This window comes from Gymnoscopelus microlampas, assembly GCF_963454915.1.
Source record: "Gymnoscopelus microlampas genome assembly, chromosome: 13".
Taxonomy (NCBI): domain Eukaryota; kingdom Metazoa; phylum Chordata; class Actinopteri; order Myctophiformes; family Myctophidae; genus Gymnoscopelus; species Gymnoscopelus microlampas.
In genome coordinates, this window is record NC_139950.1 from 14,377,488 (window position 1) to 14,394,292 (window position 16,805).

A 16,805-nucleotide genomic window follows, 5' to 3' on the forward strand; every position below is an offset into this window, starting at 1 on the left:
ATGAGAACCCGGTGAGATCCCAGAGTGTTCTATTTAATTAGATTCTAATTGTTCTTTAATTTGAAATTTAAACCGAAACAAACAAACTGAAGCGCATGAACAATTTCAACACAGATTTAAAAACTTTGCTTGGAGGAAAAAGGTGGAAAGATCCTCTGTGGATTTGTGTAATTAAAGATTATCAGATGGGGGGTAAGAGATACATCCAAGTAAAATAAGAAGAAGGAGGAGGGAGTAAACAGGAAAGTGAGGTACAGGGAGATTTAGGCCCTAATAAACAGATCGTTTGTGTGTGTGTGCTGACAGACAGAGAGTGGGTATGCAGGCCAACTCCGGCCAAAAAGATAATAAGTGTAGTACTTACAGTCGGGACAGGGCAGGGTTCTTCTGAAACAGTAACTCTGGAAGTTGCAGAATCTGATTTCGGTTCAGACGCCTGGAAGCAGGGAAAACATACAACATACAACCAGTGAGTGATACTGTGAGTGTGCGTGTACACGGCATGCACAATCACACCAGCTTGTGCTTGAGCGTGTGTGTATGCGTCAGTGTTTTGTGTGAGCGTGTTTGTGTTCATTTCTGCTAGCTGCTGTAGAATCAGCTTAGCCAGGGGCTATTATATTTCAGCGCTGTGCTCAGTGTCACATAAATATCCAACTGAAAGTTCAGGGGAATTAAACTGCTAGTCAGGGAGACAGTGCAGTAAATTATCGGCGTGCAGTTAAATTATAGTGCAGCGCCCAGTGGAATTCGGTGCCCATGTTGATCTTTCCCATGCTCACCATTTAAAACAACCGAACAAGATCCATCGGTTATCCCGGGGGTGAGCAGTGATCGTATCTGCAGTGAGCAATCGAAACAACATGCTTCTAAACACCCATTACAGGATGAGCCTGTTCAAGGCCTGAGGCGACTTCGCCTGGGCTCGGGCCTTGGCACCAGATCTCCTGCCGATGTCAAACAACTAATGTCCAAGACCGGCGGAGCTTTATGCAAATACGACAATGAAGCCAACGAGGAACAGACTGTTGCTAATCTGTTGGAAACCACAGCTCCCTCTCCCCTCTCTGAATGGCCCATTGATGGCACATGGGAGTGAATGGCTGTGGCCGGGGCAGAACGGGGGCCAGAGAGGAGGATGATCTGGGAAGGCATGCCGCTGCCATGCCTTCAGACACATTCAGACAGATGTTGGGCGCTGTGCCCACGCACTGTATACACAGAGAGGGGCGAGCTTAGCCAGCCGGGGATAGAGATTTAGAGCCGTAATGGGCATTAATGGCCTCTAACTGGTGTGTTCGCGCTGAACTGTAGTACCTGCCGGTGCGGTTGGGTTTTAGTGGCTTTTTTCCCTTTCTTTTTTTTTTTTTTTGGTTACATCAGAGAACATGGGTCCGCTTGGTTTCCACATCGGTCTGGCACATGTGCACGTCTAGCCAATGTTTTGCATCAGCGGGATATTATGCGGGGGGGGGGGGGGGGCTGGTGTGAAAAGGCAGCCATGCAAGCACCTCAGAGTTTAGCGAATGTAAACGTTAGAACCGCAACTGTTCCAGATCAGCAAGCAGACGCTTGGTACACTAGCCGACACAAACACCCGCGGAAAGTCATCTGCCGCGCACGTTTTCCCAATGTGGGCGCGGCACTATTGATTTGCTAATGAACGGGGGCCGAGGTGCGGTGGAGTGTTGTTTGTCTTGTGTGTTTTTTCCGGGCTGTTTACAAGCCGGCCCTGGTGCAGCCCTGGTGCAGACCAGATGTTAAATTTGACTCTGAGAGGGTACAAAAGTAACCAAACGGACACGTAATAAGGGTCCGTCTGGTTACATTTGTACCCTGTCAGAGTTGGAAATGGATTGACTAAAACTGAGGATTTTTACTGCATGTGTAACTGTGAACCCACATTTCCCACTGTGGGCACTCCTGGTGGACAGTTAACGTAACAAACCCCGGCCCGCGCCATACCCCTCTCAGCACCGACCAACCACGAGGGAATGGCAGCAAAAGTGAGCTCAAGCCCCTGTCCAGTGGCGGCATGCACTCAACAGTCGACTCGTCTCATCTGTTAGTCTCATCACACTGTGCAAAAAAAACATAAATCTCTGCTGGCGTTTCTAATCGGTACTGGTTGTTCTGTTCAGTTCTTTGAGGGGGTATTCAGCGTTATTGGGTGGAGGGTGTGTGAATTTTGGCCAAAATTAAATGGAATGAACCCAATACAGTGAAAATGTTTTTTTTGTTTTTTGTTTTGGTCTGCGGAGCTCTTCTAAAAGCCTCAATTATACTTAGTTGCGTGCCGGTGTCGTGTTCATGTCAATAGCAGATCTGCAAGCTCACAACGCGTCACATGAAGCGTGCAACCAAGTGTAAATCAGGCTTAAAAACCCGGCGAGGTTCTACTATACTCACAGCCTCTCCAGTTCCTTCATGTCATCAAAGGCTCCACGCTCAACCACCCCAATCTGGTTCTCCATCAACTGTCTGCAGAGAGAGAGAGAGAGAGAGAGAGAGAGAGAGAGAGAGAGAGAGAGAGAGAGAGAGAGAGAGAGAGAATGAGAGAATGAGACAAAGAAAAAGAGAGACAGTGAGAGAGAGAAATGGAGAAAGAGAGACAGAGAGAAACAAAAAAGGGAAAACGAGAGAGAGAGAGAGAGAGAGAGAGAGACATTCAGACACTATGTGTGATGATGGACATTCTTTGATTCGTTATGTCTTCTGGAAGGTTTGCTGTGTGTTTTTAACACAAGTGTTGAGGCTGGGGGCTGTTGGTGTGGCGAGAGTCCTTGTAGCATGTGTACTCAAGGTGGCTGCAGGAGATTCAACACCTCACACGCACACGCGCGCACACACACACACACACACACACACACACACACACACACACACACACACACACACGGCAGTGGTGCGGTGGTCTGGGGGCACGGTGTGGAATCTTGGCGAATGGGAAGCAGGGATGGCAGCCAGGAAAAGAGTTTCCTAAGGTGGCTGGGGGAGGGAGAGAGAGAGAGAGAGAGAGAGAGACGGGCCTGGGTTCTAGTGTGGTCCGCTAGGTTTAGAAGAAGGCAGGCGGAGGGGGAAGTCCAAGGGTGGGCAACAGGTCAGAGAGTCTGCGAGTCTGTGAGGGAAGAGGGAGGCCAGCAGCTCCAATGCTTTAGAACTGGCACAATCAAGGGAAATAAGGTTGTGTGTGTGTGTGTGTGTGTGTGTGTGTGTGTGTGTGTGTGTGTGTGTGTGTGTGTGTGTGTGTGTGTGTGTGTGTGTGTGTGCGTGTGCGTGTGTGCGTGTGTGTTTTGCACAGTACGCCTGGATTGAATCAACGCTGCGAGCTTCAAACTCGCGTGCAGCCGAAAACAACAGAATCGTCGCGCACAAACAAGTATGTGTATGAGTGCGTGTTTGTGCAAGGGAGAATGAGTGCGTGCAAGCACTTGTGCACACGCAGACACACACATACACAACACGCACACACTTCTTTTCCTTACCTGCGCTGCCAAAGCTAACGCACCGAAAAGCCTTGGATTGGTTTTTTGAAAGTGTTACAACAACACGACGAGGTCGAGAGGGAGAGAGATCCTTTCCAAGGCTTTTTGAAGCAACAAGAGCCTTCCTTCATTACGTATACAACTGTTCTGTGTTGAAGGCAGGCAGGCGACCCCTCCGGTCTGCTGCGGAGCGAGGTGCCCGCGCCACGCTGCGACTCAGCAGTCTGTTCAACTTCTCTTCCCCCTCGTCGTCGAATATAAATGCTAATCATTGTTCGCACTCCATAAATATAGAGAGAAAACTGCAATTCAAATCCGTCTCATGAATTTAGATGGGGGTGAAATATAAGAGCGCTGCCTCTGAGTGGAGAGAACTTTTCCTGTGGCTTTTAATCTCTCCGGTAGGTCTTATTTCCTTCTCTCTCTTAACTTTTAAGTTTTCAACAGTTGGCGTGTCCTCTTTTCACTCTTGTCTGTCGGCGTGTGTTGCATGTGAAACCAAGTCAAGTGGGCAGCATGTTCATGTGCATGATGTGGTCAATGGCCTAGCTACGCTTCATTGTTTTACGTCATGTATCTTTTTCTGACCTTTCAACTGATTTGCGAATCTCACACATAAGGCAGAATAGACCAGACAGACAGACAGACAGACAGACAGACAGACAGACAACAAGCCAGATAGCCAGCCAGACAAACAGACAGCTAACCAGACGAGTCAGATCGACAGACAGACAGACAGAGAGACAGACAGACAGAATGGTGATGATATAAATCAGCTGGCTTTCCTTTTTAGACTGACAGGTTGCTGGTTGACTGTAAGGACACACCTCTCTTCCTGTGAATCCTGTCATGTCTTGCCTAAGGGTCACCCGTGGGTCAACGGGGTCGAAAGTCAACCCCACTGTTAGTCTTCTTCAATGCTGTTGTTGACCTACAAGGGTCGTGCCCTTCCCCAATATACACACTGGCAGACACAGTGTGTGTGTGTGTGTGTGTGTGTGTGTGTGTGTGTGTGTGTGTGTGTGTGTGTGTGTGTGTGTGTGTTGGCTGGAGAGCGGTGCAGGGGAGGGGAGTCAGTGGGTTTTTACAGTCCGGGGGATGGGAGGAGGGGTTCTGTGTTTAGCAACGCTGCAAGGAGCAGTTTCCTCCCTACTTGGCGGTGACAAGCTGGCAACGTGGAGGCATGTAACCTCCAGGAGGAGAAGGAGGAGGTGCACCGACAGACGGAGCCATGTGGAGGTATAGAGGAGGGGTTCTTGGAGGGGTTCCGGCGGGTCCCCAGCAAAAGTGGTTAATAAAGGGTCACACAATCATTTTAACATTTTTTTTTAGATCTGATATTTGTTTAGAAAAAATTTTAAAATGTTGCACATTTTTGAATATATATATATATATATCTTTATTTATAATTTTTTTAAGTCTTTGCTTCTGGTGAGTGGGGGCGGGTGGGTGGACGGGAGGGAGGGAGGGAGGCGTCCCTGGTAGAAAAAGAAGGTTGAATTGAGGAAACAAGGGGAGGACAGGACAAGACAGGGGGGGTGGGGGGGAGCAATGGGCAGGCGTGGGGGGGGGGGGGGGTTTGGCCTGCGTCTAATGATAAAACTCTAAAAGAGTCTGGGCTTTGCTGGGCAGCAGGAATTTTGTTGGGCTCGCGTTACATCCAAAACACGTCCGTGAGTGTGTGTGTATGTGTGTGTGTGTGTGTGTGCTGCTTCCTCCCCCTGTGCTTTTAAAACCACTTGAACCCTAGCGTCCCTGCTCTGGGGGCAAAGTTTGGTGCACAATAGCAAGTCTACAAGCTCACTACAACAACGCGTTGTGACGTGAGCTTGTAGATTTGCTACTTTCGCCAAAGATATTTAGTGTAGAGCGAAAACAGGAGGTGGCCTACTATACAGCCCTGGGGGGCTCCGGTTGACTACGTATAGGGTTAAAGTGGTTAAAAACCTACGGCACTATTCGTGAGTGTGCACTCCCACGCACAGGCACACACAGACACACACACACACACACACACACACACACGCATATACACTTTTACAGACACTTTTAACACTGTCATCCGAAGTCACAAGTGCTGTTTAATTTCACCCGCAGAGTAAGTACTTCGGCTGTGTGTGTTAACTGTTGTTGAGGGCCTATTTAGAAGCGTGGCTTACGTCCATGGCCACTGTGTGTGTGTGTGTGTGTGTGTGTGTGTGTGTGTGTGTGTGTGTGTGTGTGTGAGAGAGAGAGAGAGACGATTATAAGAGCTACTACAGTAGACAGAATTGTGCGGGAGTCCATTATGTCAGTATAACTGCAGTCTCTCAGCAGCTCTAATGTACTCTGAAGGGGTGCTCTTTAAAAATGACATGGCCACTTCACTGTGTGCATGCTAATTTGAGCATTTCCAGCAGGTTCCGCAGAAACACGCCGGGTGCATGAGAGTATTTACATAAACAGACACGCCGTGTGCACGCACGCAGACACACGTGTGCACTGCACGCGCACACACCGACAAATACAGACGGACACAGTCACAGTCACAAAAATACACACACGAGCATTATGCGGACACACGAAAGAAAGCTCATAAAACACAAACGCGATAATACTTACAGAACACGGAGGTACTTGAGGCCAGCGAAGTCGCTCTTGGTGATCCGTGTGAGATTGTTCCCATTCAGCTCCCTGCAAACACAGACACACACAGAAATTAATAATTAATCTTGATTCTCCCTCTGGGCCTGCTAAGCCCGGTGACTAACTGAGAAATCAGTGACACAGAGACGACTTCTTGCATTGATACCCGAGTCACGATTTTATGTTGCCACATTACAACCACATTACGAGACGTGTTCAAGTGTAAGAGCGCGCGCGCGGGCGCGCACGCACGCACGCACGCACGCACGCACGCACGCACGCACGCACACACACACACACACACACACACACACACACACACACACACACACACACACACACACACACACACACACACACACACACACACACACACACACAAAATGCCCCAGGCTGCAGGCCATAAGCCGTAATGCGTGTTAAAGAAGAATCTCTGGCCTTCTTTCAGCACTGATGTGTCTATGAAATGCTGTTACATTAGCATGTTTGACATCTACACATGGCCCCGCTGGATGGAGGATACAAAACCGTGACTCAAAAGGGAAGTTTACCCACAGCTCCAATTCTACCGGGGTCCAGTGTTGCCATGTCTGCTTATTATAAGCGACTCTGGGCTTGTTTTTCTGTAAAGTTGCTTGTAAATATTGGGCTTGTTTCTAAAGTGTAGTTGCTTATTGGGGCTTTCTTCCTAAATGTTGTTTAAACCAGTGGTTCTCAAACATTTTCATGTCAAAGAAACCCCCCAAATAAAAATGTAGGCCTATTTATCCACGGATCTCCCTCATCTAAAAATATTTTGTGCCAGGGACCTCCATTCCAGATTTGTGTTATAAAATATTCAAAAACTTCGAAAAATTTGAAAACTTTTTCTCCCCCAAGATCTACAAGCTCACAATGTGTCGCATCGCAACGCATTGTGAGCTTGTAGGTCGTCTATTTTCAAATATCCAATGGATATAGGTTGCTGATGTGGCCCTATAGTCGGCCTTTTTTTTGGGCTTGTTTTCATAAACCTGGTTGCTTATTTCTCTCGCAGAATCTGGCAACACTGTCGGGGACCCCAACAGAGAGCGAGGCCCCCCATTAAAATGGGATCCACATCTCAGCTGCCTGCTTGTCTTTCTATCCCAGCCCTCATCCCTCTCACGCACCCACCCCTCCTCCTCTCCTCTCCCTTGCTCTCTCTCTCTGTCTGTCTGCTACCTCAGTCCACCATTGGCAGGGGGGGATTAACCAGGAGCCGGTTGGTTGGTGGGGATTTGGGCTGGGCCACGAGGCCACAAAGCTAAGTGCTGTGTGGATATAACGGGTCGGTTTGCAGCTTCCCCGCTGAGAGCTGGAGGCTTTCACTGGAGGCTGGGAGGAAAAGACAGGGAACAATAGATAAAGAGGAAAAGGTTAGAACTGGCCTTTTGGTTTTCTAAACTGGCTATAATAGCAAGCCACCCCGAGGCTGAAAATGAACCTTTTCGTCGCGCATTCTTTTTGACTGATGATAGTGATGATACAGTGAAATCTGTGAATGTATCACCTCTCTGAGTTAAATCAACTATCTGCAGTTCAGCTAGACACTTCAGCTGCAGGATGAACCATTTACCATTTATTGCAATGATATTGCATTCAGTTTGGCGGTGTGACTCTGCTCCTGTGATACTACAGATTACCTGCGCAAGCATGATGCAGAATCTGAGATCACAACCCCCCCCCCCCCCCCGGAGCAGAGTATAAGATACAGTTATTACATGAACATTACATTGAACCTTTCAATTGCATGAGCTTAGTTTAAGATACCACATATCATAGTACAATCCATAGAATCACAGTGCAATCCACAGAATCAACTATTAACATATGAAAAATGCCACAGGGAGGAGGCCGGGGAGGTGGAGGGAATTTGAACGCTGACAGCTGTACAACGAGCTGTGACAGCTAAGCACGTAGAATGAAGTGAGCTAACAGTGTACACCTCCTGCCTCCTAGCACCTTTATAAAATGGTGCTATATTGAATCCTTAAAGGTGCTTAAACTAGGCGAGGAACCAGTGGAAAACCTCTAAAGAGCGATACAGGGGCTGAACAGGTTCTTTGTGCGGCAGCAGTGCTCAACCTCAGTGTGTGTGTACAGTGTGCCAACTATAAGTTTGCATTTTTTTCAACAGGAACCAATAATCATGCACAACCTCACCAATAGCTTTAGCATTGAGAAATGTACAGTACCAGTACCACACTGCTGCTGTTGTGGCTTAAACACTTAAACCCTGTTACAACTATACTTTGACCACTTTTCCCGTCTACACCAAATCTCTTCACCGCTCAGAATATGGACGCTGGGCTTCAAGTGGTTAAACAAACAAGTGCGTAGTAGGCCTTCGAAAAACCATGATAAATTTCCTTTTCGAAGTCATTGAACTCGGTATACTAGACACGCGTGTCTCCCAGTATTTTGTTCATTCAGAACATGTTTTGAATAACAGCACATACGATCACATCACATTTGATTAGGAGGTACTTTTTGCAGCTGCCGCAGCCCGCAGTACGTCCCAACCATTTGTAAACATTCCTTCCGCTCTAGATTTCCGGAGAGCCGGAAGCTCAGAGTTTTAGCCGTGGCCGATGCATTTTCCGGCAAGGGAAGCAGAGCTCGTTACTCGGCACAATGTGGTGCGGACTCGGCCAAGAGAGAACATTTTGCGGAAGTGCAAAATAAAGCAAATTGCAACCCAAGACATGATATGACACAGAATGTTAACCATACAGAGTCAGGCTGGCAAAGAGTGGAATCAAGTATGATATCATGAACAACATGATTTGCCTCATCTACGACGCACACACGTCCGCACTTGCACACGCACACGAAATCTTCAGAAATTAAAACCAAAAAGTCAAAGATGACAGAGAGACCTATGCTTGCGGCGTATCTCCATCTCTCTCTCTCACTCTCTCTCTATGAGTCAGTCACTCTCTCCTTCTTTTGCTTAATGACCACTCCAGGGACTGTAGTGCTATGCAGTACACAAGAGTGGTCATTATAGACAGATGGCGGGGTGTGTGTGTGTGTGTGTGTGTGTGTGTGTGTGTGTGTGTGTGTGTGTGTGTGTGTGTGTGTGTGTGTGTGTGTGTGTGTGTGTGTGTGTGTGTGTGTGTGTGTGTGTGTGTACACAGGTGCATGGACAGACTGAACAACTGGCCACGGGAAATAAATAATGGAGTGAGCTTCATTAGCCCAAGGTCCAGGACACACATGTTCTGTTCATTACAGGTGCTTACGAACACACACACGTACGCGCACAAACACACGTGCACACACACACACACACACACACACACACACACACACACACTTTTGGATTCCCAATGCGTTGTCTTCAGGGTGGCCGTAACCGATGTTGCCCCAAGGAATTATGGGACATAAAGAAAGAGTGATGGAGAGACACTTGAAAGAAAGAGAGAGGTGAGAGACAGAGAGAGAGAGAGAGAGAGAGAGAGAGAGAGAGAGAGAGAGAGAGAGAGAAAGAGAGTGAGAGTGTGAGAGAGTGAGACAGAGAGAGAGAAAGAGAGAGAGAAAGAGAGAGAAAGAGAGAGAGAAAGAGAGAGAGAGTTTGGGGGAATTTTGGCTTGAAATGACGCACTTCGACCGTGAACCAGGACTTAACCACATAAACATGTTTTATGATGAAAGACAAAACATTGTATCTGTTCTTTCTGTATTTTTCTTGGCTCATCAACAAACTCAGTGTTCTCTCTCATCATGGCACTTTCCCACCGCATGGTTGGGACCGGCTCCACTTGACTCCACTCTACCTTTCATTTGGGCTGTCGATACTGCCTAAAATGCTGGTATTGGAATCGGCTTAGGAATGGCAGTCTATGCCATTCCGATACCTCGTGATTTATCACATGATGATATTTCATTTAGTCATATTTTGATTGCTTCAGTTGATGTTGCACCACTATTTTATACACTTTCTGTAAGATTTACATTATTATTTTACTAACTTGAAGCTGCACTTTAACTATTACTAATGTAATTTGTATTTATTCCTATATCAGTGATATCACTTTTAATTTGATGATGATTTGCTTCATGTGCAACATTGTTTTCTCACTCAACATAAAAAAAAAAACATACAGTATGAGTGTATACACGGTATCTGCACATTTCTAAAGTGACAAGACCTTTTTATGGTAAAAATATAATACCTCAACTCACACAATTCCAAGTGCTTGTCAGGGTGGGGGGTCCCCAGTTCAAATATGATTATTTCGAAAAAACACCAAAAGTTTGAACAGGTTTCCGCCCAACAGCAACGATATAAAAAAAAAGAAAAGCTTCTCGATTATTCGATTCACCAAAAAAGTAATCGACAGAATAATCGCTCATCTATTACATCGCTAAGACAAACATCTACCAGCTGAGGGTACTACCTGAAGTAGAAAACAAAGCTTGTAGTCGAGTAAAGTTGCAATGGAAAATTGGCTTAATATTGAATCATTCATCATCGGAAGATGTGGAAAGGTACGGAAAATACCATCAGTAAGATGGTGGCAATTCTTCTAGGCTGAAGGTTTTACTCTCGTGGGGCCTGAGGTAGGCTAAGCTTTCTATCAGAGAAGGAGATGAGGGACGCCTTGTAGCCTATACATACAACAGTGGGAGGCACACAGACCACTGCAGTGATGGGTCTGACCCTATACCTGGGAGAAGGTCTGTGGGGCCGTGGGGGAGCCAGTGTCTCTTGGGGTAACAAGTCAAATCTACTCCCCTGTCAGCGAGGGGCCTCCTCTGTTCTGGTCAACTGACGGCAGCTGGGATTCACATCACATTCAGACGGGAAAGAAGTTACACACACTGTTTTTCTCAGGAACTCTCTCTCGCGTGCACGTACACACATGCGCGCGAGCACACACACCTACACTTCAGAACTCACAATTTACGAGACACAGGACAATAACTCGTGCTCCTCCTTGCCTAAATATGGAAATATACAAAGCATTGCAATCATGCTCAACCTGGCACATGGACACATGCTGTATCCACACCGATTTGTGCTCATACACACACATGTAGGCACACTCGCACACACAAACACACACACACACACACACACACACACACACGCACGCACGCACGCACGCACGCACGCACGCACACGCGCGACCTATGCAAAGGCATTCACGCGAGATGGGCAGTGCAGTCCTATGAGCTGCACGGTTGGATGAAGCTAGCTGAACCCTCATCAGTCATATTGAATTACAGAGGAGGGAGGTGGGAGGTATATGGACTGAGGCGGAGATATAGGTAGAACCCTATAGTCCTCTGCTCTGGAGTCGGCGGTGCTAGTCGCCATGTCATACCAGCTCCACAGGGCTTCCATAGTTTGTGTTTCACTGTCTAAATAAACGCAAAGGTACTGTATGCCAAACTGAAGCACACTATCCAGGTGTCAGAGAGAATAATCTAATTCTAAAACTGTTGTGTATTAACGACCGTTATTAGCCCGCGCTATTTTACTGCCTTTTTAGGCGAAGGAGGCTTAAGTAATAGCGTTTGGCACCGCTGCAACATCACGTTCACCCCCTCCACGGACAGATGTTTTCTAGCAGTGAGTGCACTGTAAAATCCAACTCTGAGAAATGTACAAAAGGACCCAAATGGGTCCATTAGTCTCAAGAGTGGTCAGAATTGTGTGTGTGCAGGCCTCACCGTTGCCATACTGCAGAGGTACTTAAAAAAAGGCTGAAAATTATTAAGGTATCATTCCCCCCATTCGGTGAAGGATTTCCACCTCCGACCGTTCCGAGTCAAATCCATTCCGTCCTTTCTGGAAGCATGGCGAGGATTCCCCGTGCTGACACACTTCCTGAAGCGCGGGTGGATTTATGACATCACTGTCTAATCCTTCTTCATCCACCACCCCCCACCCCACCCCACCCCCCACCCAACCCCTATACCCAACCCACCCGGCCCCCGACTTCTGCCGGTGGGAGCAGCGCTTCCTGGCTGTATACCCTTCTTCTCCCCCCCCCGGGGCGGACGTGAGTTTGTAGCGCTCCGCATAACTCAAAGGGGGGCTCGGAGCGCCGCCACGAACGCTGAAAAACTCATTATGTTTATTTCTGCCAGCTGTTAGGGTCCTCTGGCGCTTGGCGAAGGGGAACCTGGTTTGAATTGAGCGGTATTACGTTGAAATGGAAACCACGGGCTTTAGGGAGGAAAAGCAAACACCCGCTTGCTCGCTAATGCTTGCGCACACATACATCCCCAAATATCCACACATGTTGCTCGCTACAACCGAGTGTGCATATAAATATGTACACGAAGGAATGCACATGCACACACAAGTGGGCCTGTTACAAATAAAAGGGTGCGTTTATACAACGCTTTTTTCTCCAAAGTGCTTTACAACGTGCGTTGCATTCACCCATTCACACACCGACGGCAGAGGCAAACCACGCAAGGCAGTGGTTTTCAACCCTTTTCACATCAAGGTCCATTCGGCATTCGGCATTTGAGCCACGGACCACCATTTGATGAGATTTAGACTCTCAGACCCAAAACTTTGAATATTTTGTTATCGTTGGGAACGATTTTGGAACAATAATGTAACTCTTGAGAACGTTAAATGAAACCAAATGGACCTGTGATGGTCCATTTGGTTTAATTTTACCCTCTCAAGAGTTAAAGATCCATTTAGTTACCAACTCTCCATCATTTAGCTGGGGGACCACCTGGAACCCCCTCAGGGACCACTGGTGGTCCCCGGACCACTGGTTGAGGACCACTGGCCTAGCAGGAAGGGACGAGGGAGGGAGGCAGCTGAGGATCGTTGGCACTGTGCCGTCCACCCTCCTCACTGTGGGGACAAGCTGATGACCGCAGGCCTGTGGTGACGGACGGACGCGCAACCCATGACAATACGGATGCCCCCGACAACGGATGTGAAGGAGGTCTTTCCCTCTGGGACGACCATCCGCTGACAGCCCCCTGACGGCTGATTTACCCTAATGAATGAACCTAACAGGTTGTTGAGCATCCCTCTCTGGCTGAAGCCTCCACAGCATATGGACGTGACAGCTGTGAGACACACAGGGAGCGAGACGGAGAAAGATATGAGAGACACAGGGAGAAAGGATTGAGTAACATTGAGAAAGAGGGACCGAAACACACGCAAAGAAGATTACAGAGTGACAGAGGGAATGAAGTGAAAGTGAGAGACATTTGGTAGGAGTCAGTCTCTAGAGTCAAAGAGAGAGTATAGATAGACTGACAGTGTGTCACACCATCTGATCATGGCTCCTTGAGGGGTTCCAAATGGACCCTCACAGGTCTGTAACTCTGAGAGTGTACAAATGGAGCCAAAATAGACCCTTTTGGGTCCGATTGGCTCCATTTGTACGCACTCAGAGTTATGGGGGTCCTTGAAATTAGACAAAGTTTCAGAACCACCCGCACTTGCATGCTGCCCCTTTACGGTGCCAGTGTGGTGATGTATTAGTACCGTGGACCAAGAAGCTGGGGAGATGCTGAAGAAGGCCAGCCTGTCTGGACAGCCTCCGTGGGGACAGGAGGCCTGGCGTGGAGCTAGTGGAGGAGGCAGTGAGGAGAGACTGACCTACATAGTGGCTGGCTGGCTCAACAACATGCTGCTATAGAACCAGCCAGGACCGTCAGTTTACTACAGCTCCACTACCCAGAGAGAGAGAGAAACCAGACCACCGTGACCAAAATAACACACACGCAAACCTAACTGGAACACTTCTCTCCTCACTCGGGGAGGTCAGATTTCTGCTTAACTTGAACTAAACATTTCCCCTATATCGAAACGCGGCTTTTAGATGTATATAGGCTACTGCTGAGGCCCTTTAACCACTTGAACCCTATATAGTTAAGTTGACCGAGGTCCCCCAGGGGTCTATAGTAGGCTTTTTTCCTTTCTCTCCTCTACGCCAAATGTCTTCGCCGATAATAGTCTACAAACTCCACGAGTGTGTGTGTGTGTGTGTGTGTGTGTGTTTGTGTGCACGTGTGAGTCTGTGCGTGTGTCTGAAACATGAAGGCTGTTTTCTAGCTTCTGGCCTCCGGGTTTATTTACAGATCTCAATCTACTCTCTCAGGACCCAAAAGCATCCTCACCGATAGGACAGGCAAATACACAACTGAGACCCCACACGCGCGCGCGTACACACACACACACACACACACACACACACACACACACACACACACACACACACACACACACACACACACACACACACACACACACACACACACACACACACACACACACACACACACACACACACACACACACACACACACACACACACACGTCTCTAGGCTTCTAGATAAGAGGCATGGATTGGACGTAACCCAAACATCTACTCTCTTTATCTGGCCTTCACACAACTGTAACCTCGACAAAACTATCCCACCTGGATTAAGAAGCACAACAGAGATTGGGGTGGGGGGGGGGGGCGTAACCTTACGGGTCCCCCCTTACAATCTCAGAGTTAAGACAACACACGGCGGTGCATGCTAGCAGAAGCTGTCGGTGTGAGAAAGAAACATAATATTCTGCCGTTGGCCGGCAACCACCATAAGGACTTTTGTGTGCGTAGCATTCTCGTGCACAGTGAGAAAGAGACATCACAGGGACAGAATAAACGAAGGCCGCAAGGGACATTGTAACGTGGGAGGAAAAGTAGCACATAGACAGGCCGGTGATAAAACATAGATAACTGTATGTGACTCCTGCTCTCTCTCTCATGCCGAAGTGAATCAATTAAACATCTGTTGCAATGTGTGTTACTCTGGCACACAGACTGGGAAAAGAACTCCCACGCACGCATGCACGCACACACACACACACACACACTTTTTTATTACTATAGTTGTGAGGACATAAATATTTTAGGACAGCATTGAGAATTGCCAAAAATGTCTCAAAAATAACTGGCAACGTTGTGAGCTTGTAGTAGATAACTCTAACCCCTAAACCTAACCTCTAAATTATGCCTAAACATGAATCTTTTCCTAACTGTTAACTTAACTCCACAAGTATTTTTTTCTAATCATAAAACAACCAATTCTCATCTTGTGAGGACCAGGAAAATGGTCCTCAAAATGTCCATTTCTCGAATTCTACTATATACTTGTGAGGTCCAAATGTCCAGCTTTATTGTCAGTGTCACATAACAGGTTCACAGAAGTAAGAAAAGTGAGTGAAAATCGTTCTTGTTATTTCCATAGAAAAAATAAAGGGAGGAAGAAGGGGGGGGGCAAGGAGGAAGAGAGATCAATCAAAGAAAACTAACACATTATCTACATATTTACACACCTGAGGAAAGATATAAAATGTGCGTGAACATAGCAGCAGATGTATACAGTACGTGATACTATGGACGTTAGTTAAGGTGCGAGAAAACTAGCAGTAGTTGTAGTAGTACACACGTACACACGTACGCACACACACACACACACACACACACACACACACACACACACACACACACACACACACACACACACACCCCACAGTCGGGGGGGGGACGGGGACTGTGAGAGCAGAAGAGCAGTGTGTGAGGGTCTTTCATGGTTTTATAGCTGCACTTTGCATCAGAAGGGGGGAGGTTGTGTGTTGTGGTTTTTTAGATTCCTGCATAAAGGCATTTCGGGGGGCCGTTACGACCCGTAAGCGTACAGTACTGTGTAAGTACAGTGGTGCTGCGCGGCAAAACATCTGCCGCGCCACATCTAGTGCGATGTTTTTCCTCTCCATCGAGACATCGGGCTGCTGTGCGCGACAGATGTGCGTCGGTGCCTCGCGACTCGTCGACGTGATGGATGTGTGTGCGTGAGACCGCGTGACGTGTCACGTCTCGCTTGATCTACAAGTATAAAAGAGTAACTCTATACGCGTCTCCTTTCCCGCAACATCAACATGTGTCGGGCAGAAACCTTTTATCTCCATATTTCAACTTTTTTTTTGGTAAATGAATGTTCTACTTCATCATAGACGAGTGTCGCACAAAACTAATGAAAAAAGCAGATCTAAAGCTCCACACTGCATCGCATCGGAGCTTGTAGATCGGCTATTTTCACTAGTTTTAAATGTTTTCAAGAATAATTTTTAATATAGAATCAAATATTTTATACTTTGGGTATTCGAGAATAGCCGATCTACTAAGCGCCAACAACGTGCAGCACTGCGACGAAAATATATATCAATTCAGGGAATATTGATGAAAAGGTTCGACAGTGTAGTGGTTCTCAACCAGTTTGATTTCATTATTAGGCCACAGACCCCCATTCGAAACGATTTTTTTATTTATTTATTTTTGTCTCTGGGACCCCAGTCTGCACTATAAGATCCTTTCATTTAACTCTGGAACCTACGAATGGAGCCAAAAGCAATCTCTCTCAGCATCACAATTGGTATTGAGTGGATTATGAGTGCATCTACAAAGTCAGAAAGGTGTGTAGTGGTGTGCTGCTTTTAAGACCCCCACCCCATTCCCGGTTTCCAGCAGACCCCTCCACACACCCCCACCCCACCCCGGCTGACTGGCAAGCCGGGGCGCGGGGTGAGGGGGGAACGACTGACTGACTTCTGGAAGAAAGATGAAAGGGGATAGTGGAGGATTCACCAAATTCAATTTTCACGGTCTGCGGAGCCGCAGTCACTCCTAGATA

At 47.4% G+C, this 16,805-nt stretch overlaps 1 protein-coding gene across 2 annotated transcripts in view; it reads right to left on the reverse strand.

Moving 5' to 3' along the window:
• Positions 1-16,805, reverse strand: part of slit1a (slit homolog 1a) — a 147,455-nt gene that overhangs the window by 122,233 nt on the left and 8,417 nt on the right. For both annotated transcript variants that reach the window (XM_084076695.1, XM_084076694.1), the window contains exons 2-4: positions 6,087-6,158; positions 2,410-2,481; positions 365-436 (exon numbers count right to left, since the gene is read on the reverse strand). In XM_084076695.1, coding sequence (XP_083932821.1) covers positions 365-436; positions 2,410-2,481; positions 6,087-6,158 — 216 coding nt within the window. The remainder of the gene's footprint in view (positions 1-364; positions 437-2,409; positions 2,482-6,086; positions 6,159-16,805) is intronic.